We start from the raw sequence: 19824 nt of genomic DNA on the forward strand, positions 1-19824 counted from the left end.
TTCTCATTGACTTCTGCAAGATATTCAGTAACAACATTTGCAATAAGCGGCTGTGCATTATCATGGTGCAGCATCCGTCCTGCTTCGTGGGTTTGTGATCTTTTGCACTTGACATGGACTCGCAAACTTTTTAGGACATCCCTGTAGTGTTGTCCAATTACTGATGTGTGTGCAGGCAGAACATGCTGATAAACCATTTCATGAACATCAAAAAATGAGAGGACCATAACTTTGTCATCAGAAACAAGCTCTTTTTCTTTTTTGGGGGTTGGTGTTGAAGGAGATTTCCCGCCCGAGTTTTGCTGTTTGCTCACAGGATCAAAATGATACAGCCAAGTTTCATCAGCAGTGATTACCTTTGAAAGAAACTATGAATCTTCTTCTGACATCAATTTCAACTGCATGCAGACCTGCACATGTATGTCCTGTTGTTTGGGAATCAACAGTTTTGGAACCCGCCGTGCACAAGTTTCTCTCATTAGTAAATTTTCTGCCACTGACATGTGTCTAGCACCAAATGAAATTTTCAGTATTTTAGAATGTGTTCGCCAGATTATTCATTGTTCTTCTCTCACAAGGACAGCAGAAGTGTTAATGTCCTCTTCTGTAAGAGAAGTATTGTGTGCGCATTTTTTGAAACTGTTTGTCTCCCTTAACGCAATTCAAAGCATCTTCAAACTGCACTGTAGGGAAGAACAAACTCTCCGCAGGCCTCCTGTAACACTGCATAGGTTTCAGCTGAAGATTTGTTTAGACAAAAGCAGAATTTCAAAGCCACATGTTGTTCATTGCCCATAACCTCCATTGTTGCAGTATGTGAGACAGAACTTAGCTCAGCTTGCTTGCCTCTCACAGGCATGCCAACAATGAAATTAGTATGTGTGTTTGTTACACATTAAGCTAACAGAATATTGTTTGTTACACATTGAGCTAACAGAATATCACAAGATTAAATTAGTGTGAGAACATATGACAGTAAAATTTATTGAACAGGCCTTGTACTATATATGCAACAAACAGTAGGAAAGAAAAAAAAGTATATGGGGGATAATGCTATAGCAAGTGGAACCATCCCACATTGCTACATTTCAATTCCTGGATCAAAATTTCAGATTCTTAGACTGGGAAAAGAAAGGAGAATTACGTTTCAATTCAGCATCTCTGAATTACTTTCACTTTGCTGCTGGCATGTAATATTGCTTCTAGTCCATATAAACTTTCATTGGAATGGCAGGACTTATTATTAATAGAAGTTTGGCCGTAGGCTTGGAAGTCAATTATACTATAATTTATATTTTATTTAACCAACATATCAATAAGAAAATAGTATGAACTAGCAATGAATCATGAAGCAGATCGTGGGCATTTGTATAAGTCAACTGAAGATGACAAGGAAATTAACAGCAAAAGAAATATGTAAAAGGGTAAAACTGACGTGGAGTTCTTTTGGTAAACCATGGATATATATAAAAAAGAAGATTAGAATGTGGTTGAAACAGAAAGTTTACACACACTGTGTGTTATCATTGTTCGTTTTTGGCAGGGACAAATGGACTCTTTAAGCAGAGTCATTCTAAAACTGAGAATTGTTCAGTGAGAAATGGAAGGATGCCATTAGGGGATTACTAAGAGATGCACCAGGGAGGAGCTTGAAGTGAAAGACGTAATTATTAGTGAAATGAAAATGAAGGCAGATGAGGTGATTTTCTGTGGTCCAAGAAAGTACTTTGGTGGTTTCCAAGAGATAAGGTAATCCTGAGAAGATAACCTAATAGAAAGTGAGTGTATGACAATAACAAACATGCAGGATTAACATAGATGACCATATAGATGAGACATTAGTCCATGGAGAATCTAATATTATCCATTACAGATGCAACATAATTGTTGCCAAGTTTTAACTGTAGTAATTAGCAGCATTGAACTGTACTTCTGTCCTACACACAGCTCTGCAACTTGTTTTGAGAGACAATGCTCTCATCAGCTGCTTGTTTAATTTAGCTCATGATGTTAAAACACTAAAAATATCTGTCAACAATAATCATTATGGCATTCATAACATCAAGTAGAATAAAAACTTCATCTTAGATTAAAAACATTGACATCTGTCAGCACTTGTCCCATCTCACAGCCTGCACTACGCCGGGCCGTATTCTACACAACATCAAGCCACTGCTCTGCTGTGGGCTCCAAGAGTGTCGACACTTCTGCAGAGCCTTCAGGAGCTCAACTTTTCAAACCTGGTGATGAGAGCATTGTCTCTTGAAATGCTGTGTTTAGGACAGAAATACAGTTGAATGCCACCGTTTATTACTGTTCATGGAGAAGTCTGGAAGGAGAGCTTTATCTTGCAATTGATGTCAAGCATTTTCTGATATTGCTAATCATGATGTTACTGATGAGCAGTTGATTTGCTTAAAATTGGTTGTAACTTTCCTGATTTTGAAGGTCTGAAGTTTTCATCATGCTTATAACACAAAGTATATAGAGTGAAGGTAAGAATGACATATATTATACTCAAATATCAAAAGATTGAAAACTTAATTTCAGTGATATTCTGTAGAACAACTGAATGTAACTAAAATGCTATACACTCTAGATGTTGTGTTTTTTCATCAGTAAAACTGATTTTGCTGTATAAAATTGTATATGGCTCACACTCAGTTACTGCTGATAGCCTGAGACACTCAAAACTGTCATTGGATTTGTCTTTTGTTTGTATTCTATAAACAATCTGCATTCATCAAAAGGGTGTCATTTATTGTCTTCAGTAGATTCAGGGTTTATTTAACATTTTATTTCATTTGCTAATACTGGTACTTCTTTCTTCCTTTTTTTGCAGAGCGTACCTCCTGATGATGAAATTGGGGCAGAAGAATCAAATGAAAATACAGAAATGATTGCCAAAGGAAAACTTAAAAATACTCTTTACAGGGATTATTTTACAGCTGGCTCAAGTTATTTATTAATATCCACAATGGCCTTATTTCTTATATTAGGCCAAATAGCATCAAGTGGCTCAGATTATTGGATAACTTATTGGTAATTCTGTTTGACATAAAGTTTCAATGAGTAAATGGCTGTAAGCAGATTGAATACTAGGAATTACTGATCCAGCCAGCCATCATTTCCACACAAGCTGCATTAATAATTAAGTGTAGTTAAACTGCTTTAAACTATTTGTGGTTACTTAGCCTAACTTTTAAAAAGCCTATAGCAAAATCAGTACTGAAACTGATACTTCTCAATATCTGCTGCTTCCTCAATTATACTTGCTTATCTTGTAATGTTTTCTTATTATTTATAGAGTACACAGATATTTATCAAAAATAAAAGCCAACTGCAGGCTGTTACAACAGAGGTCTGTGTACAGTCATTATTATTACTTGTCATACAGCCATCATGAATCTTCAATCTTTCACTCAACTAACTAACTTGATTAAAGGCCGAAATACTAAATGTCTTTTTCCAAAGCTGTTTCACAGAGGAAGACTGCACTGTAGTTCCTTCTCTAGATTGTCGCACAGATGACAAAATGGTAGATATCGAAATAAACGACAGAGGGATAGAGAAACAATTAAAATCGCTCAAAAGAGGAAAGACCGCTGGACCTGATGGGATACCAGTTCGATTCTACACAGAGTATGCGAAGGAACTTGCCCCCCTTCTTGCAGCGGTGTACCGTAGGTCTCTAGAAGAGCGTAGCGTTCCAAAGGATTGGAAAAGAGCACAGGTCATCCCTGTTTTCATAAAGAGATGTCGAACAGATGTGCAGAACTATAGACCTATATCTCTAACGTCGATCAGTTGTAGAATTTTTGAACACGTATTATGTTCGAGTATAATGACTTTTCTGGAGACTAGAACTCTACTCTGTAGGAATCAGAATGGGTTTAGAAAAAGATGGTCGTGTGAAACCCAGCTCGCGCTATTCGTCCACGAGACTCAGAGGGCCATAGACACAGGTTCCCAGGTAGATGCCGTGTTTCTTGACTTCCACAAGGCGTTCGATACAGTTCCCCACAGTCGTTTAATGAACAAAGTAAGAGCATATGGACTATCAGACCAATTGTGTGATTGGATTGAAGAGTTCCTAGATAACAGAACACAGCATGTCATTCTCAATGGAGAGAAGTCTTCTGAAGTAAGAGTGATTTCAGGTGTGCCGCAAGGGAGTGTCATAGGACTGTTGCTATTCACAGTATACATAAATGACCTTGTGGGTGACATCGGAAGTTCACTGAGGCTTTTTGCAGGTGATGCTGTGGTGTATCGAGAGGTTGTAACAATGGAAGATTGTACTGAAATGCAGGAAGATCTGCAGCAAATTGACGCATGGTGCAAGGAATGGCAATTGAATCTCAATGTAGACAAGTGTAATGTGCTGCAAATACATAGAAAGAAAGATAGATCCCTTATCATTTAGCTACAAAATAGCAGGTCAGCAACTGGAAGCAGTTAATTCCATAAATTATCTGGGAGTAGGCATTAGGAGGGATTTAAAATGGAATGATCATATAAAGTTAATCGTCGGTAAAGCAGATGCCAGACTGAGATTCATTGGAAGAATCCTAAGGAAATGCAATCCGAAAACAAAGGAAGTAGGTTACAGTACACTTGTTCGCCCACTGCTTGAATACTGCTCAGCAGTGTGGGATTTGTACCAGATAGGGTTGATAGAAGAGATAGAGAAGATCGAACGGAGAGCAGCGCGCTTTGTTACAGGATCATTTAGTAATCGCAAAAGTGTTACGGAGATGATAGATAAACTCCAGTGGAAGACTCTGCAGGAGAGATGCTCAGTAGCTCGGTACGGGTTTTTTTTAAAGTTTCGAGAACATACCTTCACCGAAGAGTCAAGCAGTATATTGCTCCCTCCTACGTATATCTCGCAAAGAGACCATGAGGATAAAATCAGAGAGATTAGAGCCCACACAGAAGCATACCGACAATCCTTCTTTCCACGAACAATACGAGACTGGAATAGAAGGGAGAACCGATAGAGGTACTCAAGGTACCCTCCGCCACACACCGTCAGGTGGCTTGCGGAGTATGGATGTAGATGTGGATGTAGATGTAGAACTTAACAAGATAATCTGTAGAAAAAGTATCTATAAACATGTGGTTTTTATTTGCATGTCAAATTTGTAGAGACAAATACTTCATAGTAGATGAGATCTTGTTGAAGAATGTTACATCGGAAAACGGAGTTCCACTCTGAACCCCTACACAAAGAAGCAAAGTCTCCATAGAAACTAGTTTTGTCTCTTGCTTTGTTCCATAGACCACATTTAATTTGAAAGTTATTTAACACCTTTTGTAATCTGTTACGTATATGAGGCAATAATCCTTCGTCAGGCTACAGAAGAGATAGAGGGAGAATGGAGGAAATAATTTCCTTGGAGCCTCACGTCTAGGATACATTAAAATGTGCACCACAGAATGAGGAAAGAAATATATTTTTGGTAAAACGATTGAAATGGCCACTTGCCAACCCGCAACCAACAGAGTGAGTGTCAAACCCCGCCTAGAGAAGTTCCAGCCCAAATCCCAGAGGGATTCTCCTCCTCTTCCTTGAAACCAACCTCTTTCATTTTCAGCTCTTGCAAACTTCGACACACAAAACTGTTCTTAATGACTCCATTCTTTCCATGCAGTTTGAGCTGCAGAACATAATTATAACCCGAGACTCCTCACGAGGACTCACAGCTGCTTCATTAGAACTCCACACCCTCCTGATTCACACATCTCCACTTTCAAAATATGCAAAAGGAACTATCCCAGACATCCTAAAGTAGCAGGCTTCAAAACTCCCACATAATGCATCACAGGCCTGGTTGAATGGTAGAAGCTGATCATATGGAACATCAATTTGGATTCTGTCGCAATGTAGGAACATGCAAGGCAGTGTTGGCCCAATAACTTATCTTAGAACATAGACTAAAGGTAAAACTACATTTGTAGGTGTAGAGGGGGAAAAAAAGACAATGTTGACTGGAATACATTCTTTCTTTTTATATGGTAACAGGGATAAAATACAGGGAACAAAAGTTTATTTACAACTTGTACAGAAACCAGACTGCAGTGATGAGTCAAGTAGCATGAAAGGGAAGCAATAGTTGAGAAGGGAGTGAGATAATGTTGCAACCTATCCCTGATGAGAATTATAAAGCTTAGATGCAAGAAATAAAATCTTTAAGGTTTTCCAGTGATATTGTTTTGCTGTCAGAGACACAAAGGGGTTGGAAGGGCAGTTGAATGGAATGGATGGTGATCATGAAAAGAAATTGATGATGATGAAGTCCTATACTCCTTGACAGAGTGTAAGGGATGATGCTGGAGACCCACACCGCTGTACTAGGCAAGGTCCTAGCGGAGGTGGTTTGCCATTGCCTTTCTCGACCGTAATGGGGATGAATGATGATGAAGAGGATACAACACCCAGTCATCTCAAGGCAGGTGAAAATCCCTGATCCTGGTGGGAATCAAACCCAGGACCCCGTGTGCTTGGTAAGGGAAAACGCTACCGCGAGACCACGAGCTGCGGATGAAAAGAAATTATTAGATGAAAAAATTGAATTAAGAAGAATAGCGTTTCTTAAAAAAGAGAAATTTTGTTAATATGGAATACAGGAAGTTAAACATAGAAGACAATAAAAGCTTTTGAAATGTGATGCTACCAAAGAAGTTTGGAAGACAAATGAATGGATCAAGCAACTAATAAGAAGGTAGTGAACTGAATTATTAAGAAAAGAAATTCTTGCAACAACTTAACTAAAAGAAGGGATCAGTTGACAGGGCACTTTCAAAATGGCTCTGAGCACTATGGGACTTAACATCTGAGGTCATCAGTCCCCTAGAACATAGAACTACTTAAACCTAACTAACCTAAGGACATCTCACACATCCATGCCCCAGGCAGGATTCGAACCTGCGACCGTAGCGGTCGCGCGGTTCCAGACTGTAGCGCCTAGAATCGCTCAGCCACTCCGGCCGGCGGGCACTTTCTGAGGCATTGAGGAATAGTTGGTTTGGCAATGGAAGGAAATGTGGGGGAAAACATTGTAGGGCGAGTCCAAAGCTCAAATACAGTAAGCAATTTCAGATGAATACAGATTGCAGTAGTTATGCAGAAATTAAGAGGCTTGCACGTGATAGGTTAGCTTTGAGAGTTTCATCAAACCAGTCTTCAGACTGAAGACTGTATCAACACAATGTAATTTGACAAACAGCTGATGGTTTAGGGAGAACAAATTGTTACTTAACTGCAACAAACACAGTGCACACTATTTCTGACACAGAACTCTGGTGAAAGTGAAATTTTGTAATTGCATGTTGCTCAAATAATGTAGGAAAGTTAAACATTTTAAATTATTATGACTGATAATAGTTAAAAAGCTTTCTCTGAAGCATTGTGTTTGTGATCATGTTCAGAAACTAGTTGCTGCCAACTTGGCTATAAGAATATCTCAATTTTTGTTAATACTGAAACACTAAAGCTTGTTTACTTTGTTCTGTCTTGTATGGTACCATATTTTGAGAAAACTTTTTGTTTATTAACAAACAATATTCATTGCCCAGAAAAGAGTGGTCAGAATGACTTCTGTACTTCCTGCACATCATTGCTCAAGTGACTTGAAATTTTAGCCCCTTCATACCAGTACACATACTCCTTTATGAGTTTTGTAGTTAATAATACAGACTCATTTCAAAAGGGCTGCATCATTCACTCAACTACACCAAAAACAATTTGCACTTTGATAACACTTTGTTAAATGGGGTATAAAAATGTTGTGTCGAATCAGTTTTAGATATGCTTCCACTAGATTTCCAAATATGAATGGAAAGGCTTTATTGTGGCATGTTCCTGTTATTATGCACACAGTTTCTCTTAGTGTTTAGAGCCTTTCACTATAATGTATTACTTGTATATGTACTATACAGAAACACTTGTTTTCATGATTTTATTTAACTTTTTAACTGTTAGCATTCTGTATTTACTGTCGTGGCCTATTCAATGTCTTACTACCTTTGACTCACAAGATCCCATGGAACTTGAAGAAAATTGATAAGCTGTTTTCAGTCATTGTGAAAGATTATTAAAGAGCATTATAGTTAATCTGCCCTCATTGCAAACCGGAAAATAAAAACTTTCTCCTCCATGGTATATCCCATTTTTAAATGAGTTTTGAAATATAGCAGCAGTTTTAACACACTTTGCGAACACATGAGTCTAAGCCACAGCCTATCCTAGAAATCGCCCTGTGTGGGACTTATTTCTTACTCAGTAGTCAAGAACATATCATCATCATTATTATTATTATTATTATTATTGATCTTCCTGAGAAATTGAAACTGTGTGGCACAGTGGGACTCAAGCCTAGATCTTAGTAGATAATATTGTATCATTTGCATCTCATACTGCAGTATCCGTAGGCTGTGCTCCTGATTTGGACACTATACAACCTGTCGGAGTGACAGAAAGTGCACTAATGTGGCAAAATTGGAAAAAAAACATATGCCAATGTACATCTTAATGTATTGTTGTCTAAGTTAAAGGATATATCAATTACATTGTTCAGTTAATAAGGCAAACAGATGTATAGAGTGGCAGAACTGATGTTGCAATCGATATACATTACTACTATTGATATGTGGATTGCTTTTATTGTTACAGGACAAACCAGGAGCAAATGAGATTGCAGTTGGAGGATGATTACCTCCATAAGCTGGCCATGTCTAATATAAGTAACAATGTGACCTTACAATATGCTGCATCTTCATCAGTGATCCCTCCGCCAGTAACAGAAATGTCACGCACCTTTAATGAACCTGATGAGAAAAATGTTACTTTTCATTTAGTTGAAAACGATTCTAATAACTTTAGTAGGAACATGATGAACTTAAACAGTTCTATGGGAACACATATAGACAGTTCAGATGCAGTCAGTGCTACTGTTGGTGTTGATAATATTTCACATGCCAGTGTAAGTAATAACACAGTATCTGAAAACGCAGAAGAAACTGATAGTGGACCACTGGATGGAGGAGAAGCCAAAAGTGTTATCCAGGTAACAGAAAGTGTAATGTCAAGCAGTTCATTTACATCTACTCCATTGCAAAGGTACAACGTATCAAGTGATCAGAATGCTTATGGGACATCAGATCTCACTACCACAGAAATAAGTACTGGAGGTGTAACAACATACAAATTTCCACAAGAAATCAATGCAACCAGCTACAGAAAGAAAAGAGAAATTTCTGAACCATATGATCAGTCCACATTCTTTACAAGAGACCAGTACATTCTGATTTACACATCATGCATAGCCGGCTGTATCATACTTACAACCATCAGAGCATTATTGTTCTTCAAGGTTGCTTTAAACTCATCACAGGGCCTTCACAATAGAATGTTCAACAATGTTTTGAAAGGAACAATGAGATTTTTTGACACAAATCCTTCAGGTGAGTGAAAACTGTTCTACAATTCCTGAATAAAGACTAACAAATCTTTTATTGTTATTATTATTATTATTATTAAACTGCAAAATAAAGATCCATATATACGTGCATCCCATTTCTCCAAATCATTCTGAAAGCCGGGAGGAATAGTAGTGAGCCCTTCTAAGTAAGCTTAAATGCCAATCTATTAGACTGACGTGATCCCTCAGGTTTTCTTGGCATGCTTGATTAGTTGTGTGCTTCCAGATGTTCTACACAATTGTTTTTCCATTTCATTGTGCATTTGTACTCCAATAACCAATTTATAACCACAATTTTTTAAAGCACTACTAGCACCTTTGTCAATGTGATGATAATCAATTGTGCCAGATTTCACATAGTATAGTTTGGTGTTTTGCTGTATCTGGTCCTACTGTATCCTGGTTCAGTAAGAATAGTTTATTTTTTCCCTTTGTTTTCCTCCTCCTGAGAGAGAGAAAGGGAGAGGGGGGGTCAGTAATTGCTTTGTCATTCATTTCCATTCCTGCTCCATCCAAAAGATACCATTCAGCATTATCCCAGTTCAGTGAGAGATATCATTAGACAACAAATATTGTTGCAGCCAAAAAGCAGTATATCATTAAAATGAACTCCAACAACAGCTGTTAGTTTCAAAAGCACGCTGTAGTAGCCAAGTAACACACAAGCAGAATCCAAGTCAAACAAATATGGTTTATTCATAACCTCTGAACACTGCGGAAATAGCCTCTTGGGACTCCACAACTCACAATATAAACTACAAGGTGTACAACTTTGCTTCCATCATTTGCCAGTAGGTGGCTACAACGGTAAGTAGCGGTCAAAAGAAATAGATCGCAGATGTCAGGCAGTTAGCTTGGACCTCGGTCAACATAACCGCATTCAAACATTAGTCAATTTGTGTCTGCATCATAAAGGTGCTCTTGATTGAAAATGTCAGTTTAGCAGTCTAATTCTCGTCATTTGCGGGAGGTGTTACTGTTTTGTTTCAATATGAATAAAACAGCAGCTGAGTCTCATCGAATGCTCTCAAGTACGTATGGTAAGGACGCTATTAGTGAAAGAACATGTCGTGAGTGGCTTCAACACTTCAAGAACAGTGATTTTAATGTTGTAGACCGGCATATTGGTGGAAGAGAGGATGTTTTTGAAGATGCAGAATTGGAGACATTGCTGAGTGAAGACTCACGTCAAACTCAAGAAGAATTGGCATGATTTGTGGGAGTGACACAGCTAGCCATTTCAAAACATCTCAATGCTATGGGCATGTTTCAGAAAGAAGGAACTTGGGTCCCGTGTGAGATGAAACTAAGAGATGTTGAACGGTGTTTGTGTGTTTGTGAACAGTTGCTTCAGAGGCAAAAACGGAAGGGATTTCTGCATCGCATTGTGACCGGGGACGAAAAATGGGTCCATTATGATAACCCTAAAAGCAAAAGATCATGGGTATATCCTGGCCATGCTTCCACGTCGACAGCCAAACTGAATATTCACGGCTCCAAGATCATGCTCTGCATTTGGTGGGACCAGCTCGGCGTCGTGTACTGTGGGGTGTTAACACCAAGTGAAATAATCACAGGTGCTCATTATCGAATGCAATTAATGCATTGGAGCAGAGCATTAAAAGACAAATGGCCACAATACAGCGAGAAGCAAGATAAAGTGCTTTTGCAGCACGACAACACTCGACCCCCAAAGAGGTCAAAACGTACTTGGAAACCTTAAAATGGAAAGTCCTACCCCACCCGCCATATTCTCCAGACATTGCTCCCTCTGACTATCACCTGTTTAGATCAATGGTGCAAGGCCTGACTGGCCAACACTTCCGATCTCATGAAGAAGTCACAAATTGGATCAATTCGTGGATTGCTTCGAAAGAAGAACAATTTTTTTGACCCAGGATTTATACACTGCCCGAAAGGTGGGAGAAAGTAGCGGCCAGCGATGAAAAATACCTTGAATGATACGTGTGTAACCAATTTGTTTCATTAAAGCCTCAAATGTTGAGGGAAAATGTCGGAAGCAAAGTTGTACACCTTGTAGAATACCGTAGAGAGCCTCAGTCAGCTCTACTCCTTGCATACATGTGTGTGAGTCGCCGGCAGACAGTGCAGTGGAGACTACACCATGTGTACACCTTCCACAGGTGGTCTCCAGCGGTTGGCCCATGCTGGTACTCTTCATGGCCAATTCAAGTGCACATGCTTAGTGACTCACACTTTGCATACTCACACTCGCACACACTAGTAGCAAGATATTAGCACACCTCTCCCTCGTACAGAGTGGATGCTCAGGTGATGGGGGGTACACCAGTGGCCTGATGAGAGACACATCCATCGGATCCAGAGTGGTGGCAGCCGGTTCTGATGGAAGGGATGGGATGATATGCTGGGCAAGAGCCATAGCATAGGACCAGACCACGCGGAGACACGGGCACACCCGAGGGTGGTGGGCCTGCATGGCGACCAACGACAGCACCAGAGAGGAGGGTGCCATTGCCATTTCTGCATCGTTTTCAGCAGGCAAGTCCCCTTGCAGAGGATACATGGCTGGACCTACTGGAGACGATGATGAGGAGCTGGTGAAGGCAGTCCAATTGGAACAGTAGGAAGTGGCAATGGACCTGAGGCTGGTGACTGACTGGTGCTTGGCACAGGGAAGCTGGAACCCCCAGGGCACTGCACATGGAGGACGCAGCCAGTCAGAAGGGGGCCCCTTCATAGCAGGTGATGATGGTTTCAAGGTGGAGGGTGGCGGGACTGTCTGCAGCAGTAGGGACCACACCCTCAAACTGATAGCTTCCGGTGGTGAACAGAGACGCATCTGATCAAAGTGGTGTGCCACTAGCCCATCAGCAGTACACAAGTCATAAAGACAGCATCCCCAGTGGGATAGAACAGTGGTCAGTATCCAGTTGGGTCTGCAACCAAACCTCTGTGCCCAAACTGGCGATCCTGGCACAAAGTGGGCAGATGAACCCAACTGTGGCAGGTACAGCACTGGCCGCAGAAGATGGAGGAGCATGTGCATTGCTGCTGGCCGTGAAGCAACTCAGACAGGCTTCGCTCTTTCATAAGCATGAAGCAATATGTGCTCAGAAAATGGAGAATGGCACCATATGGTGAACAATCCACAACTACATTTTCATTTGGGGCTTAAACATATGTACAAGTCGTCCTGCATAGCCATTTCATTGAGGGTGGAATGACGGAGACATAACATGGCGAATGCTGTGACGGGAACAAAACAATTGAAAGGTGTGAGAAACAAATTGGAGCTCATTATTGGTAACTAAGGTGCAAGGCAAGCTCTGCGTAGGAAAAACTCTTAAAAGCTTATGAATTGTGACCACAGCTGACGTCGACGTCCTCTGGAAAATATAAGGAAACTGCAAAAATGCATCCGCAGCCAAGAGCAAATAGAAATCCAAGAAAGGACCCACAAAGTCTACATGAATGCGTTCCCGTGGTGTGGAGCGGGCCATGGGGCAGAGATATCATAGGAGCTGCCCGTTGTCAGGCACGCTGCTCACAAGCCGCGACAAAACGGACAATTTTGCCATAATCACTGGCCAAAAAACATGTCTCTTAGACAACAATGAAGTTCACAAAACTCCTCAATGGCCCTGGTGGAGAAGGCATAGAATCTCGCGGCATAATCTGGTGGGATGGCTACTCTGGGAGGCTAGTCTTCCAGGGACAACAGCATATCACCTTCAAAAACAGAGAGGTGGTACTGCAAGTGAAAATAGTTGTGCAGAGGGTTCAAACCCAGATCTGGCACTTTATCTGGCCAGCCTTGTTGTACAATCCAAACCACATGACGTAGAACTGGATCAGCGGCAATGGCAGCTGTTTCGTGTGAACTCGTAATTTGGAAACCCTCAAGTATGGCCTGCGTTTCAATATTAAAATGGAAGCAAAGCAATTCTTCATGATCAGAGTCAGGGTCACGACCCACAGGAAGGTGGGACAAGATGTTAGCATTGGCATGTTTACACGAAGGTTGAAAATACATGAAATGTATTCACAGTTGCGAATATGGACAACCATCAGCTGTATAATGGAATCACGACAGTGTGCCAGACCGCAACGTGAACCTAAATTTCACACTTATCATGAGTGGGCACCTTACCGTTGGCTGTCTGAGCATGATGCACAGCCGGGCCAAAAATTGCATATGTTGATAACCAAGTGTCTGCAAGTATATCCATTGAAAGTTGCTTGCCTAGTGTCGGCAGATAAATTTGATATTGCAGTGCCTGTGTTATTCCAAACTATGATGCAAAGTTTCTTCAGACATGCATTATTCCGAATCAAAATGCAGTGTTCCTTCGAACATATGTGCATGTCCGAAGGAACTTTGCGTCATAACTCATAATAACACAGGAACTGCATTATCACATTCATAAGCAAGCAACTTTCAAGTAAAATTTCTCCCCTCGGCAAGAATATAAGTAATGGATGTATGACAACAGGTTGTATAAGGAAGTTTGGCCCTAAGTGTGAGGCGTGCTCAGACAGCCAAATGGCGAGGCGATCGGTCGCAGTAAGCAGGAAATTTGGGTTTGAGTCCTGGTCTGTCACAAGTTTTCATTCTCATCATTCCATTGTACATCTGACGATTATCCATATTTGCAACTGTGAATACATTTCATATATTTCATAATGGCAGTAGTTGCTGCAGTGCTTGTTCCTTCAGACCTGTATGCATTCCAGAAGAAACTTTGCATCATAACTGTGAATAACACAGGCACTGCAGTAGCATTTCAAGCAGTTCAAAAATGGATTTCCTAATTGTAGCAAGACAAGAACAGTGTCCAGCATTGTAGGCAGTGTGCTGCCTTGTCATCCAAGGAACTGTGTGGGTTGAACAAGGAAACCAAGCGTTTGTAGTCAGTAATAACGTGAAACTTGAAGCCATAAAAAAAAACATGAAATTTCTGTAGAGTGTAGAGTATGGCAAGAGCCACTTATTCCACCTCAGAGTAATGCTGTTGGGCCAGAGTGAGGGATCTAGAGGTGAAAGCAGCAAGTTGTTCAAAGCCATTGGCTTATCAGTGTGCTAGGACCAGGCCGAGGCTGTACTGTGAGACATCAGTCACCAAAACTATGTGCTGTCCGGAGAGAATGTAGTTAAACAAGGGGACGAGAGTAGTTTGTATTTCAATGTCTGAAAAGAACATTCTCAGTCTAGGCTCCATCAGAAAGGTACATTCTTCATAGTAAAGCATGCAACAGGTGGGCAAATGTGGCTGCCCCCAGCAGGAATTTATGGTAGCAGGCAATCTTCTGTAGGAAGGCCTGAAGCTCATTTGTGGGCAAGGGCAGAGGTGTAGACGTAACAGTGGAGATGTTGTCTGGCAGAGGACAAAACTCATCCTGCAAGACCTCGAACCCCAAATAAATAGTAAAAGGTTGAAAGAAACTGAGATTTCGCAGCGTTACACTGTAAGCCTGCAGACTGAAAGACAGAAAACAAAGTGTGCAAATTTTTCAAGTGATCAGCTGTGGACGAGTCCTTGTTAACAGTATCATTGAGGTAATCAATGCAATCCAGGACAGGCACAGTCAGTTGCTCAAAAAATCATTGGAAAATAGCAGGGGTGCTAGCCACACCAAAACGAAGGCACAGATATTGATACAGACCAAATTGAGTATTCAAAACCAGAACTCACCAAGATGCTTTGTCCACAAGTGGATAGATGGACCGGTGGAACAGTACCCTGTCCGTTAATGGAAGCTGACGAAGTGGTCACAGCAGAAGTAAGCTGTTCAATCAGGACCAGTAGTACGGCGCCCATAATGGATAAACTAGATGAAACTGCACTGAAAGACTGCACATACGAAAACTGTTCCAAACTCGTTGCCAGTTTTGTAGTAACCAAGTAACACACAAACTCGATCCAAGTCACATAAATATGGCTTTATTCAGAACCTCTGAACAACATGGAAATAGCCTCTCAGAACCCCACAGGACACACAACAACTGATGTGCAGGATACAAACTAGAATAACGTATAGGGCCACAGTCTGCACTGCTCCACATATATATATAAGTGCGCGTCTCTGGTAGATGGGGCGGTGGAGGCTCACACACGTGCAGTGACCCACCCTCAGTGTTCTCGCACTCACAAGCACTAGTGGATTTTCAATCGATTGATTTGAATGCTTTCATTGTGTAGACCACAAAATTCTGCTGCAAAATTAAAATATAATGGTATTGATAACAACCTTCTTGCATGGATGGAGTCATATCTTCATACCAGGAAGCATCAGATCATACTGAAAGGCTGTGTAACAGGAATAAACCCAAACTCAGAATGGGGAAACATGAAGTGTGGAGACCCCAAGTTTCATTACTGGATCTGTTCCTCCTCCCAACTTGAATGTCCCATACTTTTTACAAGCAAACTAAACAACGGCGTAAACTTAACTGCACCAAACAAAGTGCAGACCATAGCTGCACAGACCAATAATTTTTGAAAGTGAAAATACTATGTCTTAATCATTAAAAATTCATATTGTGCAGCAAAAAGGACTTGTCAGTACTCAAAATAGACATTAATGGCTAATACAAAATGAAAACCTACATATAAACTTTCTTTCTTAGCTCCAGTTGGACATGAAAATTGGGTCAAGACGACATGAAAATTGGGTCAAGACATAGGTAAAGTAATCAAGAAACTCAGTTCACATTGTGTTAATTTGAAGAAAAGGATGCTAGCTAACTTTAAATACTATTATTCCGTGTTGCCGAGGGAATTATCATCTGGGGCAATGTAGCTAAAGTGAAGCATTTATTCAGCAAAAGTCAGCAACAAGTAGATAAGTGCATATCTTTCAGAGGCCTTATTGAGAACCTTGAAATTGTCACACTATCTTGCCACTAAAATTCAGATGAATCAAAACCCACCTGCAATACAAGACACAAAAATCTGTCTGTTCACTTTGCCCCCTTGCATAGGGTTTACAGTGATGTTCTATGTTCTGGAGCAAATCTTTATCAAACTCCCATCAGACATAAACCAAGAAATTAAGTTTAAAATTAAATTGAAATACTAATAACATTTTTACAAAATATTTGACCATCTATATTCAAAAGCTGAAAACCCTTGTTAACAGCAAAGTAACAATATTAAACACAAAGGCTCATATGAACAGCAGTAGCTTGATTAAAATTTATCTGATGGCGCTTGCAGTAGATGGTGGGCAGCAAGCGCTCCGTTACCCAGCAAATCAGATGCTGTGTCACCTGGCCATTAGCGCAGTAGTAAATATAAAATACATGCAAATACGTTTTGTACTCACCCATGTCATGCAATGAGATACTGGAACAGCCTGCCATTGTTTTACATCCTTTTCTGACTGCTACTCAAGAAATTATTAGTCACACTGTGAGTTCTCTTTGAGGGCTGAATTAATTTACTAACGGACATTATCCCTGAGTTCCTGTAACTTGGATGGATTTCTTGTGTAAACTTCATTCCTTTGTGTTCCCCACAGGTAAAAGTCACATGGGGTTATATCGAGACTTCCAGTGAGCCAGATATTGTTGCTAATGACTCTGTCATGGAACACGTCATGAATTGCGTACAAACATTGGCCGTATGAGCCATTTCAAAGTCCTGTTGAAAAAACGAAGCTTTATTCTCTTAGTTCATTAAAAAATGGTTGCAAAACATTTTGCAACATATCTTTCACTGTTAACTGTGTCCTTAAAAAATTGGGTGTATTATTCTTTCACCAGTAACTGCACACAACACTCCTATTGATCGTGAAGGGGTTTTTTTATGAAGCAGAATGGGTCTATCAGTGCTCCAGTGTTGTCAGTTTTGGGAAATGGAACCAAGCCTCATCTGCAAACAGAATGAAGGAAGGATCCATTTCACTGTTGTGCACTTGTTTCAAAACTCTTTTGCATAACCTAACCCTATGTTCAGCATGTTAGGTTCTTGCACTACTGTTACTTTATATTCCAAGTAACTTCGCACCTCTTTGTACGGAGGTGCAAGAAATTTGTGTTTGCTGTGAAAGATGTCTAAGAGACTTTTTTGGGGAATTTTCCAGGCAGTTAGTAATGTCATTAAGATGAGCTTCTGTTAATTTATGTCAAATTACATGAATCCATGTAGTGATGAATGACAAGGATGTGAAATGAGTCAGGTTTACATTTTTATAGATATAAAAAAAACATTATCCCAGTGACAAGAATGTAGCAATCTGGTGATATAAGCTTAAAGGATAAATTAAAATTAAATAGATACAGTTTGGATAAATATGACGCAAACTACTGAAAATAACTTTTCATACGGACTCATCTTACGCAGCGAAGACAAATTACAACTGACATAATATAAACAGAGACTAAAATATATATAGGAAATACAATAAAAAATTACAAAGACAGTCACTGATTATGCTTACTCTACAGGTACTCACCCAGAGAGTAGACGGACTTATCCATAAGGTATTTTCTTAATTTAAATTTAAATATAGGATTTAATGTGGGCTTTGACATCAGATGGAAGAGAATTGAAGAGTTTTGTGGCAGGATAATGAACACCTTCTTGTATGATACTTAGCTGTTTTACATCTCTGTGTAAATCATTTTTAGACCTTCTGTTGTGATCATGGTATGCATTATTAGATGTGAAAAGAGAAAGGTTATTCAAGACAAAAACAATCAAAGAAAATAAGTACTGACATACAGTGTTTAATATTTGGAGCTTACGTAACAGGTTTCTGCAAGAACATTGTGGATGAACACTCATGAATCTAATTGCTCTCTGTTGTGCAGTAAAGATATTTTTGTCTTAAGTTGATTACCCCAAAAAATTTTGCCGTATGAATGATGGAGTGAAAATAGACAAAGTAAGCTGCTTTGATAGCATTCATATCACCAACAGGAGTAATTACATGCGAGGCATATGTTGCTACACTTAGTCTTTTATGAAGATCTAGAATATGCCCAGACCAGTTTAACTTGTTATCAGTTATAATGGCCAGAAACTTAAGAGGTGGCACACAGTAATATATGTTGACTGCCACTATGTATGTTGATTGCTTCATTTTCTTGTGGTGGTGCATGAAATTGAATATGTTGTCTTTTTTTCAATATTTAGTGTCAATTCATCAGACTTAAACCAATGTAGGACATCTACAAGTACAGCATTACATTTATTTACTAGCTCACTGATCAATTGACCTTCAAGCATAATAGTAGTGTCATCAGCAAAAAGAGTAAATTTGCTCTCAGTGTTTGTACAGAATGGGAGGTCATTGACAAAGATAAGAAACAGTAAAGGCCCCAAAATGGATCGTTGTGGCACTCCACACTTTAATGTGCCTCAGTCAATGAGACAGGACAGCCATCAAAACCATTTAGTATCACCTTCTGCTTCCTATTGTGTAGATTGATTCAATCCATGTACCATTACTACCATTCAAACCATAAAAATTGGCCTTCTTTAAGAGAATGTTGTGGTCAACACAGTCAAAGGCCTTTAACAAGTCACAGGAAATTCCAATAAGTGACAATTTGTTTTTTAGTGCCACAAGAATTTCATTTGTGGGAGAGAAAATCTGTTCCTTGGAAGCCTAATTGATTTTTGTTGATGATGTTGTGAATGGTGAGGTGCTCTAAAATTCTTTTGTACATTACTAGTAGTTTTGAGAAGCAACTTAACAGAGATATTGCACAGTAGTTGGTTAAATTAATTTTGTCACTCTTCTTAAAAAGTGGTTTCACTGTGGAATTTTTTTTAAGGATTTGATAAAGTAGATAATAATTAAGGCAAGACAGGACTTCTTAGGTACAGTAAAAGCAGAGACTTAAGAGCAACAGAGAAGTGAACAACTTAAGCTCATCGATGAAAGAAGACAGTATAAGAATGATAACAGCAGTGGAAATTCCTGGATGGTTAATATGTAAAGTAAAGGAAAGGCAACCACTCCACCTTTAGTTGACAGATGTTTGGCACATAGAGATATTCCAGAGACAGTATTTTACTAGCTTTCCAGCTCTTGCGCTTTCTCAAATAGAAGTACACACATTCATACACAATATAACACAGACTCAAATGCACACAATCATGGCCAAGGAATCTTGCCCTGGCCGTAAGTGTGTGCATTTGGGTGCCTGTGTGGTTGTATGTGTGAATTGTGTAATTCTACTAGAGAAAAAGTAAGATCTCAAAAGCTAGTAAAATACTGCTTTTGTTACGTGTTTCAAGAATCAATAATTTTATTCACCGTAGATCATTTTACAACGATATTGGCTTCATCATACAAGATGTACTAGTACATACAGAATAATAAAATAAACTTCTGTCAATACATT

At 39.6% G+C, this 19824-nt stretch overlaps 1 protein-coding gene across 1 annotated transcript in view; it reads left to right on the plus strand.

Moving 5' to 3' along the window:
* The window catches only part of LOC124595545 (ATP-binding cassette sub-family C member 4-like), a 291780-nt gene that overhangs the window by 197581 nt on the left and 74375 nt on the right, over nucleotides 1–19824 (plus strand). Inside the window, exons 13-14 of the mRNA XM_047134323.1 lie at nucleotides 2843–3042; nucleotides 8678–9468. Coding sequence (XP_046990279.1) covers nucleotides 2843–3042; nucleotides 8678–9468 — 991 coding nt within the window. The remainder of the gene's footprint in view (nucleotides 1–2842; nucleotides 3043–8677; nucleotides 9469–19824) is intronic.

Source organism: Schistocerca americana, chromosome 2, assembly GCF_021461395.2.
Source record: "Schistocerca americana isolate TAMUIC-IGC-003095 chromosome 2, iqSchAmer2.1, whole genome shotgun sequence".
Taxonomy (NCBI): domain Eukaryota; kingdom Metazoa; phylum Arthropoda; class Insecta; order Orthoptera; family Acrididae; genus Schistocerca; species Schistocerca americana.